Here is a 14,411-nt window from a genome sequence, read left to right as displayed (position 1 = left end):
AGGTGTTTGCAGATCGACGTTAGAGTCACGCTTTGCTCATTTGGGTCGAAAACTTTGAGCAGCATACACGCAATTGCCGAGTCGCTCTACGTATATCGATATGGCGGATGAAGTACAAATGAAAGCTGTATCCGGTGCACTTCAACTACCAAAGCCAAAGATGGAAAAGAAAAGTCCCCCTGTCACGCCAGTGCTAACGGCCACAATCGGAAGACCAAGCTACACAGCCACGTCAGAGAAAGGCGCAACAGAAACTGCAAGTACAAAAAAATACGTGTAGATCCACAATGACTGTGGTACTGCGTGTGTGTTTGCCTGTCGCTAGATTTAACTTTACCAAAGGCGACTGAAACCTCTACATTCAGTGTTGATAACTGACTTTGAAGTCTTAAATTTCAGCTTCGAATGATCGTGATAACAATACCTTAACACTGAAGTGATATTTGCAATCAATACCGTTATTTCACGGTAACCTGTAATTGATTTTGAGATGTACCGTCGTGCAAAATTAATTCAGTCCGGTGATTCTTTTAAAGTGTCTTTACTCTGTACTTAATGGTGAAATAAATTTCTTCTGGTATAATGTCTCGCATTTGTTTTTTTACTCGTCGGCACTTGACTTTCTTTTTTTAAAAAGTGTCCATTTTACAAGTTCTTTTGTTTAAAAGTGTCCGATTTACTAGTAAACCGGACAGTTTTTAACAAAAGAACTGTCCGATTTACTAGTAAATCGGACACTTTTAAACAAAAGAACTTGTAAATCGGACACTTTTTAAACAAAAGAAAGCCAGGTGGTTATAATAAAATATTCGGTTATGGAATTAGAGAGCATGGTTAGAACAATGGGCACGAGGCGGAGAGTGGTATAACTAAAATAATCAATTTTGACCTTGACAAAAATTGCTACAATTAAACTTGATCATTAAAAGCTTTTGATGCATTTAGATCACTGTTGTCAGAAAAAATGCAGTTTTTTTATGATCAACCCGAAATAATTCTCTTAACTTGTCAAGAAAGCCTCTTTATGTGTCATTTCGTCAAGAAAGCTTTCAGGTTTAAGATCATTTTATTAGGAATGGAATCTACCCTTAACAATGCCACTTCATAATGTGCACAATGACGTGTTTACCAAACATATTTTTAAAGGAAGAGAATTATACGCTTTTTTTTCTTGGGCAAAGTATCTAAAGTTGGGGCTTCTGTCCTCTCAAGGTCACGACACAGACTATTCTTTCTTTCTTTCCTTTCACTTACACTGCATCAACATTCTGTGTTGAATCAGCTTTGCCTTTAGTGCCATCATAGAAAACATTGTTTGCCTCACAAGTAAACCTTCCGTGGCCTTCCCTGGTGATCGCGTCAATCGTCAAGACTTCTCTCGTCTGGAAAACATCATTATGCCTTTTCCAGGTGAACTCCGTGACAGGTGGATTGGCTTCAGTGACTTTCTCACTGCAGTTGATAGACACAGCATCACCGACTTTGAATGTGTAGTTTGAGGCAATGTAAGAACTGGTGGATCTGTAAGTGTACAGAAAATTATTGAGAAATAGCTACTGCTCATAATTAAAAACAGCCAAGTGACAAATGTAAAATCAACAGCATATATGGTTAAAAACGTAAAACTTTTGAGACATATATTTAAAGTGAGGCCACTGGGGAAACCCTCCAGCCGCTGCCCAGGGTTTGCTCCAGTGGCCTCACTTTGCATTCAAATTCACAGACGCCACAAGAGGGCGCTAGACTTATGAAAGCAAGGTGAAGGTATATACATACATACATACTTGCATGAATGCATGAATGCATGCATGCATTCATTCATTCATTCATTTATACAGACAGACTGACACTTTGACAGACAGACACACATACATACGTACATACATACATACATGCATACATATAGACATACCGTAATATCGCCCAACGACTCTTTATAATTTGCATATTATTGAACTTCTATATCAGGTAAGCGTGATAGTGACGATAATGTTGAACAATATACATATTGAATGATGCGACCATTTCATTGCCACGTGACGATATGATAATTATGAAAAAATACTGGTCATACCCTTACACATTTTACGAAAACACCACTACCCTCGAGTCATGTTGCTTAAGAAAGTTAGAAACGCTTAAAAGGAATAGATTACTGGCATGAGTATTATGACTCGGAATTTCTAGATCCAGTTACTTTAGCCAATAGTATAGGCGATTACACATTTAATACACGAAGACAAAATCGCAATGTAGTAGTCTGCCCCATGTTTAAAAAGTGATACATAGTAATGTGCACATGGAAAAAACAGTAGCCCTATCACAAAAACAATCATGTCGGAGGGAGGGGCTTGAGCTCTGAGAAATAACTTGACCCCATCTTTTACTGAATCGTAATATTGTTTTTGTATTGGCCCAGAAGAAACGTTCGATTTGCCCATAATACGGTGTGATCAAAACTCTTACATTGTACTTCCAGCGTCACAGTTTCTTCTGATTTTCCAGTACTTCCATCAAAGAACACATTCTCAGCAGAGCAGACATAGTCACCAGCCTGACTTCTCAGCACTGCGGGCAAGTTTAATGAGGAGCTGTCACCGACATCAGCGCCCTCTACTGTTGTACTCCAGGTGGGACCACTGCCCTCTATAGGTGGTTTGGCACGTACAACCATGCAGTCGGCAGAGAAACTCTTTCCCTCAAGCACTTTGCCGTCTTTGTTCTCTGGGTTGATATCGATCTTTAGAATTGGTTTGTCTGCCGTAAGAATGAAGAGGATGCAGACTGTGTAATTTACACATGTTGCAACAAGTTTAAATTTCAAAAATGCAAGAAAGTGTAAATCATTTTGAATACTAAGCGTCTTTATCGTAGAAATATTACACCAACTTTCTATGACATGAAGAATGAGAAGTTGAGTCTGGAAATCTATCCTCACAAGCACACCTTACACTAATTGAAACTGAGAGAAGATCTTCAAACATTGCCCTCAGAATATTATCCAGAAAAAGCGGCAGCCATCATACTATTAAAAGACAGTTTAGCGAAAATTTTTCTTACATTGAACATCAAATGAGATGGTGTTTTCACATGATATCGGTTCTGAAAGAGTTTCATGACGAAGTTCACAATCGTAGACAAGGTTAGAATCTGCATCAGCAAAGGTTGGTTCCCAGACAAGTGGTGAATCCCCCGTCGACTCAGAATCTACGCCATCTCTTATCCAGGTCAGAGAACCAGGTGGAGCTCCGTCAGAAAGACAATTTAGTTTCTTGGTGTTGCCTTCAATAACTTGATAAAGACCTTCATTCTGAGTGCCATCTTCTACAAAACAGTCAAGGTCATCTGCAGACAAAGAAATAACAAATTGAATATTTATTGGCAGACGTCATTATCCCTCATATGATGCAATGCTTCTTGTTATCATCTGAAAATTATCTTTTTTTAATTAGGAATCGAGAGCTGATTTCGTTTTAACAGAAATTACATCGTCTACATTAGCATCGTAAATCTTTTATTAGAGATATGTGAAAATAGAAAGTGAGGTTATCGTTTCGGAAAAAAACATTGCACATTAATAGTGATTATTTGATAGCAACCTTTAGTCACTTTATTCAGCCTTAGCGTGACACTTTTTGGTATTTTATGTTTTTAAAATTTTATGATACAATTGGATTTAGATCATTTTCCGCTCCCCGCGTTCGTAACCTTGATTTGTTTGATATCAATATGGATATGGAGGATATGCCTGTCGTAACACATAAATATTTAAATAAAGTTGGAGTTGAATTATTCTTCAAAATATGTAGATTTAAAATTATTTGAATTGTATAAATTCTAGCTGGGGAGGACCTCGTGCTACGATTCTTTGATCTCGCTCAGAAATAACTATCCCAAGTGGTCCACAGCTTGGCGAGAGTTTCACTTATTGAAAGCGTTTATACCCCAGCCATATACAACAACTAATAATTGTAAAGTAAATATTGAACAAACTGGGGAAGTCTATTGTGTAATTAAAGAAGTACGGCTATAAATCTTGAGATCTTGTAGAATCAATCGACGATAGATCGCAGACCGAACGGACATTTATAGCAAGAACAAAATGGCCAGAGTTTAAGTAACAATAGCAGGGCCACGATTACCAAGGTAAACGCTGCGCTGTGCTAATGTTATCACATACAGTTGTTTTCACAGGTAACAATTCACATTTTAATATTTCGAATCGTTAACATTCGTCCACTCTAACAGCACTGCACGACAATGAATCTCCTTCATGATACCACAGACTTATAACCCACAGCCAACAAATACTCTTTGGGTGACAATGCCAACAAGTAGACGACCCAAAACACGACTGTATGAAAACAGAGGGAGCTTGCATCGGCTGATTGGAAGGATGACTATATTTTAGTTTTTGTCTCCAAGTTGAATCTAATAAAATTGGTTATACTTCCGGGGCTGCAGGGCACATTAATGTCTCTTGTAAGAGTAAAAATAATGGTGTCATTGTTTGGCAGGGACAAGAATGTTAAATAAACGATGTAGAATGAGCTGGCAGGCGTTGTCAAGAGAATATTACAAGCAAAAGTGCCCGGATAATTGAAATAATTGTACTGTTAGTGGACGCAGCTTCAATATCGACGACAATGGTATACGAGATTTCAATGTTATGGCTGTTAACATAACGAGTCTTAGTACTTCAGCACTAATGATACAATGACTGCCGTTACGGTTGCTCCAGTGTGTTGGTTACCAGTGAATCGAAAGTTACGTCATATTAGAATTCATAAATGAAAAATGTAATGAAGTAATATAAATCGTATTAAGAATGTGTGTTGATATCACTGGAACTAAAGTGTCTATTTTAATCAAGATTTGAAACTGTAACTGATGTTCATAGAAAGAATTTGAAACTTCGCTCCCTTTCTTGTCAAGGTTACCTACGACTTTATCACTCAATCTCGTCCAGTATGCGAATTTCCTTGCAAGTCAAACGTTAACAAATAGAAGTCTAAGACTTACTGAAAACGCTTAAAACTAAGAAAATTTTGAGTAGTAACAGCATAGGTATTATCTGTGACACGGAGGAACCTATTTCAGATAAGATAAGTGAATGCTACATGAGGCGATTATACATTATAAAAGGAACACATTAGGCATTTTTGTCTACTTCATTCAGATGGCACTGCTCATAATTTAGATGTTGATCTAGATAGAAATTTGGAGAGACATACAATTCCTCAAAAACAATTCTTCAGTAAATCTAATTTTAGTAATTCGCTCTTAATTTAGTGATCAAAACCAGGGAGTTTACAAAAAGCAATGCGTCGCTGAGTATCTGTTTCTGAGTCTGTGGTGGACTACATTAGATTGAACAAAATATAAAAACGTTCGACTTGAACTAGACTGACCCTGTTCGTCAGCATTTTTACAATGTCAATATCTCTGATTACACTCCAAGGTAAAACATCATATCAAACGAAGGCATAAAAAATTTCATGACATTTTCATTGTATTGACGACAGGAGTGACAGCTTACCAAGCACAGAAAGGCTGCCGTGTTCCTCAAAGATAACTCCACCACCACTGTATTTACAATGCCAAGCAGCAGCATCTTCGTATTTTGCGCTTTTGATTTTCATGGAAAAATCACCGCTTGCAGTATCTCCTGTAAGCTCACAGCATTCCTTGAACGCATCAGATTCGTATAGGTCAGGAATTGTTGCTATGCCCCTGTAGAGGTCTTCTTCGCCTTTGAGCCATGACACTGCTCCATCGCCCACATTTTCCAACACACAGTCAAAGGTAACCTCATTTCCAACTTTTACAAGAGTGTCAACAGGATGGCTGATAAACTGAGCATCCTGTGAAAAGACTGTAACAACAAGAAGTCATGTAGTTGACATTCAACTTTTCAAAGTTAATCCTAAGATAATCCGGTAAAAGCTTTCACAGATTAGTAATTCACTTCTGGTTTCTGATGCCTTAGAGTATCAAACTCATCAGACTATTTAAGGAGATTAAATATAGTGATAAACGTATCTTACAGTTATTGTTCATTTTTCTTAATAATTTGGCTGTGGTATTTAAAATAAACATTTAAACTTTTGACGTATTGTACTGAGCACTGGATTTTGTAAAGATAATTTATGTTTCCCCTTTTCTGATAACAACAACAAACCAGGTCCTGTGGGCACCCCCTAAAAAACAAACAAAACAAAACAAAAAAAACCACGTCCCAACCCGGTGACAGACCTGCTCCCTTTCCTCATTTACTTCTATGGACAATCTAGGCTGAATATAATAATATTGTGTAGACAGACAAGTGTACATGCTACATTTTCCGGTTGTTTTTTAATATGCCTGCGTTTCAAAGAGACATGGCAAGTATTCAACAGGTCACCTTTCTGAAAACACGAAGCAATTTGTTTTAAAACAGGAAAGTATTCAAGTTTCAGTTAAGAAAACATTACCATTTGTACAGACTGGAATATACAATTACAAAAAAAGATATATTTTAATTGATGAAAGCCATCAAATACTGGATAAACTGAATCACTAAACTTCATGAATCTACGAAAGTAGAATGCTCTTTTCATATAAGTTGACTTATCAATCTTGTTTCGTTCACCATCATATACATTTCCTTACCACAAAGAATCGCCTATAGATTGGAAGAGCTTTGGAAGTTGATCATTCGTAATAGTTATAACTAAATATCTTAATAGTAATAACGCAACGTTATTCCTAATAGTTTACTTCGCTCAAGGCAGTTTGAAAACAAAGATAATACAGCAATATTTTCACAAATCAATGCCCAAAATGATTTTATTGAAAGCAATTTTCTGGACAATTAAATTATGCCAATTTAACAAGCTCTTGATTTCACTAAGCTATGTATGTTTTGACTCCTGCAAAATAAACTGTTTATTTCTTAAAGAAATCATCTTTCTTCCCAATTGACGTCCATAGAAAACAATCGCTCGAGTTTTCTCTAATCGCAAAATTTTTCCTTAATTTTAATTCCGTAGTTAATACATTCTAATGAAATATTAAAAGATGTCAAAATCATGTCGGGCTTCACGAACTGTTAGAAATCGCCTATTTTCGTATTAATACGGACGTGACGAATGCGGCGTGATTGGAGCACATTATGCTTATGTTGAAATAAATACATTCAATGCATGTTTACAGCCTTGCGTACTACCCTGATAGATATTGCCCACTGTGTTATTGAGGTATGATACAGATACAGAAATGCACGCCATCGATGTCAATTCAGTGAAATCTCGATGATGTTCGCACTCATAACGTACGGCACCCAGTCACCTAGCCAAGATATCAAGTTAATCGTTACTCACCCAATAGTGGAAGCAAACACGAGACCAATAACTCCAAGATATTCATTCTGCTCACTTATTGAATGGTCTGGAAAAGTATGAATAATCAGTTGCTATCAGGTCCAAGTTAAACTATCACGTCAACAGCACCATAGGAGATATATAAATGCAGTTCTCGGTCACTGAAAACCAAAATCAGCTTGTATAGACATGATAGTTGCAGCCAATTAGAAAATGTTTAGTATTGCAAAAACGATATATATGCTGCTAGTACAGATTTAATTGACGATGTTGTTTGTAGAAAATGTTGCTTTCTGGGAAGCCAGCCCGCAAATGTTTCAAGTAATATCTTTTACCTCTTACACGATGACAGGTTACCTAGTTAATCACGTACCCTCCAAAATCACCACTTGTGGTCCTTTTTCCAAAAGTCCGCCACCGACGACCAACAAATTAGCCCTAGACGGAATAAAATGTCAACCGGGGTCATATATGACTAAAGTGATCTAATTGTCGGCTTGTTCATTGACAATGTTTACAAACCATACAATGGTCCAGGAAAGGCACTGAAAGACTCCCTTCCTTTTGCAAAGGAATTTCCCGTTAAAATACTGAAGTGAGTTATTGTGTTTGTTAGCCGGTGAAAATAGTAAAAGGATTATCACATTAATGGTCAGGCTTAAATAGTTGTAAAATATATTCAATTTTGTGTATGTTTTATCTTTATTCAACACTGGAGAGCTTTGGTCGTAGGTCTCCGCGTCTCACTTTTATCTACTCTCTGTTGTCGCATTGCCCGTATGACGTTATGGTATTACACATGACTTCCTGATACGCTATCGACTTTTGCTAAATTTTCTTTAACCCCTACACATAACCTTTACACAATACACTTATTGAAAGTAAAAGAGCAGTGTGTGTGTGTCAATTTCTTATCAGTGACTGTACACTCTGGAACATGAAGCCACTGCATCCTGTCAGATAAAACATGTTCACTTCAATCTTAACAGGATATTACAAAATGCAAAATCCGGAGTATGTACGCTTCCATGAAAATAGGCCATGATGACCGCGTAAGTATGCTTGACTAAAGTAAAGTATAAACTTAACACACCAGAAGTAAAAATAGCAATATGCAGCATTTCAGCAGTATAAATTCAAAAACATATTTGTTCATTATCTGTCAGGGTATGGTGACTTTTCCACTTGTTAAGCCTTCAACTTTCTGTGTGTATAGAGAGTATAGCCAAAACCTCTACAAAACCTCAATGAATATGGTATAACTTACAGTGAAATACATATTGATTTACAAAACGTTGTACGTTTAGTTGACGACAAATCTATGTCTTTCTGGACTCAGTTTATGTCGAAGACTCCTAATGTACTATACACGACACTATGTCTCTTGTATTATGGGTTTATAACTTCCTAAACAAGTGTGTTATTCAATAAAAAACGAAAGCCGAGATTTGTAATCTGGCCGGTGATCTACCGCAATGGCAGATGTAAATATCGACTTAAAAATTCATGCGAAATGCGTAGTCGTTACAGACAAACATCATTAAAAACAGGGTAACTTAAGTAAACAGACTTACAGTATGACTGTATACAACTTGCTAGACATCGAATAGTGACGAACAGGCGATCGCGACTCAGGAAAAGGCTTCAAATGTCCGCGATTTTTTTCTTAGATCTATCCCTAGCTCATGAACATGATAGAAAAGAATTAACCAACTTCCTGTACATTGCAACTGAAAGGTTGGTTCTATTCTCCTCCCGGGAAGTTTTAACAATTGTACTGAATTATTTTTATCATGCGTTCTAAGTGGTTAATAGGCGGCATTTTAACTTTGGCAATCAATTATGATAATCATATTTATATATGCATTTTGAATACACAGGCTAAACATGTTTGATTTTCGTAATTATGTTCAATTTCGTAACCGTTTTTAAGATATCACCTTGAGGTATAAACCATTCGACGATGCCAACTCTAAAAAGCTTTTCACAAAACTCGATCTACACCATCTATTATATTGCCAAGCTATAGAACTGCTGTCATCACTTTTTAAGTGTTCTGTTAACGATGATTTACAGACTTTATCAGAGAAAATAAGAGAAGCCCTGTATATCTATATCTGATAAATGCATTCTGGGATTGCTTACACAGACTTAATTCAGATCATTTTACAGAGTACAGAGAAAGTGGTCGTTTCCTTGTCACTTTACTCAGAACACAGACAAATATAGACAGACTGGAATCCGGCATGCCTTTTGTTCCATTGTCGTCTCGGTAGACTATTGGCTTTTCATATTAAAATGAGCTTCAAAGGTGTTAAACATTTTGGAGACTTTGTTTTGGTTGATAATTGCACGAGATTATGCGAAATATACGACGAGATGGCATCGTACTGCCAGTCGCGTAGCAACCATAGTTACTTTGTGAGCTCTCAGGCCAGAAACACTGCTTCACGCCAATCAAAACATAACACGCCAGCAGTTTCATGAACATGTCCTTCCCTGACGCACGTGTGAAAGACGGTATGACTGACCGTAAATCATTGTGTAAAACCAGACAGTATCGATTAAAAGACTTCAAATTTGGTTCAAACACACTCAATATATATTCATAAAAATATTAGAGGAATTTTTAAAACGGTAAAACTCACTTTCCTGAAGCTCAAAACACTCCCGTTTTCGCCAGCACGTCAATTCCGCTCAGCATCACACGGCAACAACAACACAAACTTTGCCGAACATACTTTTGCTTAACAATTGGTGAAAATCCGAAAAATTTTCGAAGGATGCATGGTCGGCACTCTTCAGAAAAGAGAGGTGAGAGCAACCTGAGGCGAGGCGAACATTGATGGATTACGTAACCGCTTCACGCCTTAAACAATACCCGTTACGAGTCTGTTTATGTTTGTCTGTGCTTAGAGAGCAGGCGAACATGCGACCATATTGTGCAAAGTACAGTCATAAGATGGTGATGACGTGGTTTTGAGAGTGCATCGAATTCGAATCTCTCTTTTTCTGACGTTATTTTGTCAAATGGCAATGTCGCTTTAATTATTCGTCGCTTTTGTTCCTTTACTTTAGGTGATCATTGAAAGAGCGCTGTAACAGTACTTTGTCAGCTCCATGAATCTTTCGTCACTGAAAACACATTGATGATAAGCGTAACCAGTTACTAAGATACAATGTCCATCAAGCTGATGAACCGTGTATGCACATTTAAGCCGATGAACGCAATGTTATATAAACGGGGAATTGTCCTTGTTGACATTTGGCGATAACGGTCAGCATATTATGTGTGCATGATGTACTAGGGGCAGGTAATGGACAAGTAGAAAGTCAGCGATAATTATGAATTGTTTAAAATTGTCGTCACTATAGCAGTGGATTTATCAGAGTCATTCAGAAAATGAGGCAGGTCGCTAAGAGTAGAAGCGTTCGACCGCATTCCTTCTTTCCTTAAAAAAATGATCACATTTCCTGCGTGGTTAATCTTTATACATTCTTGTTGTACCATGATCACGATTTGGATGTAACCATATATGGTTGGTTTGCACTACATACACAGTTACGGAGACATTCATGGTGAATAGCAAAATATACGTCTGGTTTGTTGTCTTTTACACAACGAAACCGACAAAATATTCATGAAAAGTGGCTTCCAGTAACATCATGCGAGGTGTATTTTTGAAACTATGCTCCCCTTGAAGCTTTCCTTATTTTCGTGCAGACAACTACTGGCTAATCCCAAGAAACGCTAGAAAAATTAGCGATGATTTCTCTCATTTTTACAATTACAAGTGATATTTCAGTGAGTTGCTTGCTAAAGCTTGAACGTACTGTCACACAACAGTCACTTACATATTGATGAAAAACATCACTCCTACATATTCGTTGTATTTAAAAAAAATTTTACATACAGCCTACTTTGTTGATTTCGTCATCGAAAACACAACTCCCATTTGACGATTTAAATTGAATATAATTATTACAATTAATTGTTAAAACTCCACTCAATTAAGCAGCAGATTTTAAATTTAATTTATCGCAAAGTAGTTTGTTGATCGCATTTTATATCGCCATACCTTTGCGAAAATAGTTCAAAAATCACGTAATATGTTACAATTGATCAAAATAAATAATCAAAATTGATACAGCGAGCACAAGAATTTCCTCAATTACAATGCAGTGCCGAATACAGCAGAATATACGAAAAGTGCAGAACACGAAAAATTACTGAAAGACTTGAAATTACGTATGCATTTCGAATATTTTGTCTATTCATAATTGTTTACAACAGTTCTAGTACAAATCAAAATCGTGACATCTTCGTTATTGCTCAATTACAGAACAATTACCAACACTGGAACTGAATGTGGACTAAAGATCGTTTGAGATATTAACGGGTATTTCAAGATTGGTAGTTACATTGTACAGAGTGAAAAATAATAATAATATCATACCAGTATATTGATGGCGCAAATACAGCGATCTGATTGGTCGAGACGCGAAAAGAACGATGGTATATTGGCGTTATACACAGCTGGCATACGCGCGAGCTCTCAGCTTGAGCAAAAATCCGTTTTTGACGTTCAACGCCAGAATTTCAATATACTGTCATAAGTGTTATGATATAGTTGCAATAATCACACCCAGCGACGGTATACTCCTCGATTTTCACCAGTTCAATTTATTTATGCACTAGCTATCGCTCGTGCATATATGTCGTGAACTTGTCAAAATCTCGTGGTATACCGTAGCTTGGTGTGCTTTATTGCTTAAATAGAAAATCAATAGAAACATTATATTAAACCTAACAATGAAATTACACTTCAAGTCAGAAAAGCACGTCATTAAATACTTACATACCACTTAACATGCATCAATGATGTTTTAAAGTTGTTTAGTCTATCTTTGGAAAACGTTTAGACCCAAGCATGAGACTCGTTGTATTGAATTCGTTTCGTGTACAGACACAGAACATAATTATTCCATATGCTTTCGTTGATTTTATCAATTTAAAATACAAATTAATCACATTGCAACCTACGTACAAAATCTAATACTTACAGCACTTTTAAGACGGTTCTTACTGCAAGCACTTTTGAAGAAAATGATGCAATCAATAATTTGAGTTGCAATATTAAATACATTTTGATTGTGTAAAAGAGAGTTTCAACATCATGACCAAAATAGACGAGAGAGATTGCTTTCGAAGGCTATTCCCCTCGACAAATTTCTTCAGTTTGAAAGTTCTTTGCCAAACATATTCATAAGCAAAATATTTTTGATATTCCTCAAAAATTCATGATCGGCTGTATCTGTTTGTTGTTGTTGTTGTTGTTGTTGTTTTCCTGTGAAACTACGTCCCTGCTAACTGAGACCATGGAGGCCATCTTCCATGGACGTATTACAGACTAAATTTTCTTTGGCTTTTTGATATTGTTTTGTACTTTCGGAATCTGTATAAAGGTCAGTGAACGAGACGGCTGAACTTTCCAAGTCTGTGTAAGGGTTAATGATCGTTACGAATTTCCTACATTTGGTTAAACTCCTTTGTCAGGGACATTCAATGTATTTACGTCATTGATACCTAAGTATCAAGGATACAGGTAGAAACTTGTACTAGTGACATCTATTGTCAAGGCAGTAGAGTGAATTCGTATCATCAATATTTAAATTCCAGACAGGACCCTGTGACGATTACATAAGGGAAATGTTGTATAACAATGATGTCACCTGTGCAGATTATGTAAAATTTTATATGATCCATGCCCAATGAAAGGAGGTGTAGTAATGTATTTCTCAAAGGGAAGAATATTTTAATTATTTTAGCCAATCAAGAAATACTAGTTGATTAGTGATGGGAGGCTTAACTAATTTAATCCAATTAGGATGCTGCAATTTCTTTTTAAAAAGTGATGATCATCCACTATCTTCAGTGGGAGATAGCTGGGCATCTCCGATGTGTAAACTTTACACTTCAGTGATAAACCACCATCGATTGATATCCAACAACTTCGTGAGTCTCTACTCTGTCCAATATCTCAACGTACCTCTCAGCAGCGAGTACACTCCCTAGACCGACGGGATAAGACATAACAGACGAGCGTAACATTGCCCTTGTCCAAAAAGGTCCCTACAATCTGCCCGAGAGGCGCTTTGACATACGTGATAATAGGACAAGTGGGTTCAAGGCCAGCCTAAACACCTCAACACTGTAGAATACTTTGTGAATAATATTTATGCCCTTTAGAATTGAAAATTGAAATTTCCTGGCGAAAGTTGAAAACAAAATCTCCAGAACAAATAATTATCAACGATAATTCCGCTATCCATGTTCATACACTTGCTGCTCCAATTGGCCAAGTAAGCACATAAACGTTTGCACGCGCTTTCAAGCACACGTTGCAGTCTTCAGATAGTGCCCAATGGCACCACCTCTTTGCACGCTCAATCTTTGCTTCATTTCCGCGTATGTGATTCTTCACAATTATGACAGATTTTGCCTTCGCCTGAACCTCAATCCGTGACTACTACTTTCCGACGATAAACTGTTCAATTGGAAGCCATTGTATCTGCAAGTTGTAGGTATCTTCGTGTACAATTTGGCTGAGTAAGATTTGTTCTGAACCCTTGTGATTGATGTCTTCAGTGTTTGAATTGTATTCATCTAAAATTGATTGCAACCTCTTGATGAGTTCATCCTAAACTTTGAGTGTCCCGGATGTAGCATTCAGATATAGAAATCCGCCTGTCACGTTGTAGGATGGTTTCAGGCCATCACAGTTATGCATAGCTATCATATCGAAATCCTGAGATTTAGATAGCGATGTCATAGGATTGATGACCCAAATGCGTCTGCCTCTGTAATAATACAGGAATGTGTTCGTATTTCAAGAACCAATCGATAAGAAGTGAGCGATGAAGTATAAACCTGTAGAAAACAACTTCCCCATACTGCATTGCGTTGTCATGTTTCTATAATTTGTACCGGTTACTGTAAATCTTCATTCTAGTAATTCGCCAAATTTCAACATTTCGCCACTTTGGCTT

At 37.0% G+C, this 14,411-nt stretch overlaps 3 protein-coding genes across 4 annotated transcripts in view; all 3 read right to left on the bottom strand.

Moving 5' to 3' along the window:
* LOC139125246 (kin of IRRE-like protein 2) overlaps nucleotides 1-9,091 on the bottom strand; it is an 84,383-nt gene extending 75,292 nt beyond the window's left edge. Inside the window, exons 1-6 of the mRNA XM_070691342.1 lie at nucleotides 8,936-9,091; nucleotides 7,697-7,799; nucleotides 7,362-7,428; nucleotides 5,540-5,875; nucleotides 3,061-3,345; nucleotides 2,467-2,757 (exon numbers count right to left, since the gene is read on the bottom strand). Coding sequence (XP_070547443.1) covers nucleotides 2,467-2,757; nucleotides 3,061-3,345; nucleotides 5,540-5,875; nucleotides 7,362-7,407 — 958 coding nt within the window. The 5' untranslated portion in view covers nucleotides 7,408-7,428; nucleotides 7,697-7,799; nucleotides 8,936-9,091. The remainder of the gene's footprint in view (nucleotides 1-2,466; nucleotides 2,758-3,060; nucleotides 3,346-5,539; nucleotides 5,876-7,361; nucleotides 7,429-7,696; nucleotides 7,800-8,935) is intronic.
* The window catches only part of LOC139125244 (centrosomal protein of 63 kDa-like), a 513,301-nt gene that overhangs the window by 439,845 nt on the left and 59,045 nt on the right, over nucleotides 1-14,411 (bottom strand). The gene's annotated exons all lie outside the window — the stretch shown is intronic.
* LOC139125256 (angiopoietin-1-like) overlaps nucleotides 1-14,411 on the bottom strand; it is a 220,411-nt gene that overhangs the window by 191,992 nt on the left and 14,008 nt on the right. The gene's annotated exons all lie outside the window — the stretch shown is intronic.

The sequence above is a fragment of the Ptychodera flava genome (assembly GCF_041260155.1).
Source record: "Ptychodera flava strain L36383 chromosome 3 unlocalized genomic scaffold, AS_Pfla_20210202 Scaffold_25__1_contigs__length_14229661_pilon, whole genome shotgun sequence".
In the NCBI taxonomy this organism is placed as follows: domain Eukaryota; kingdom Metazoa; phylum Hemichordata; class Enteropneusta; family Ptychoderidae; genus Ptychodera; species Ptychodera flava.
Note: the sequence above shows the minus strand (reverse complement) of the source record. Positions and strands in the feature narration are given on the sequence as shown.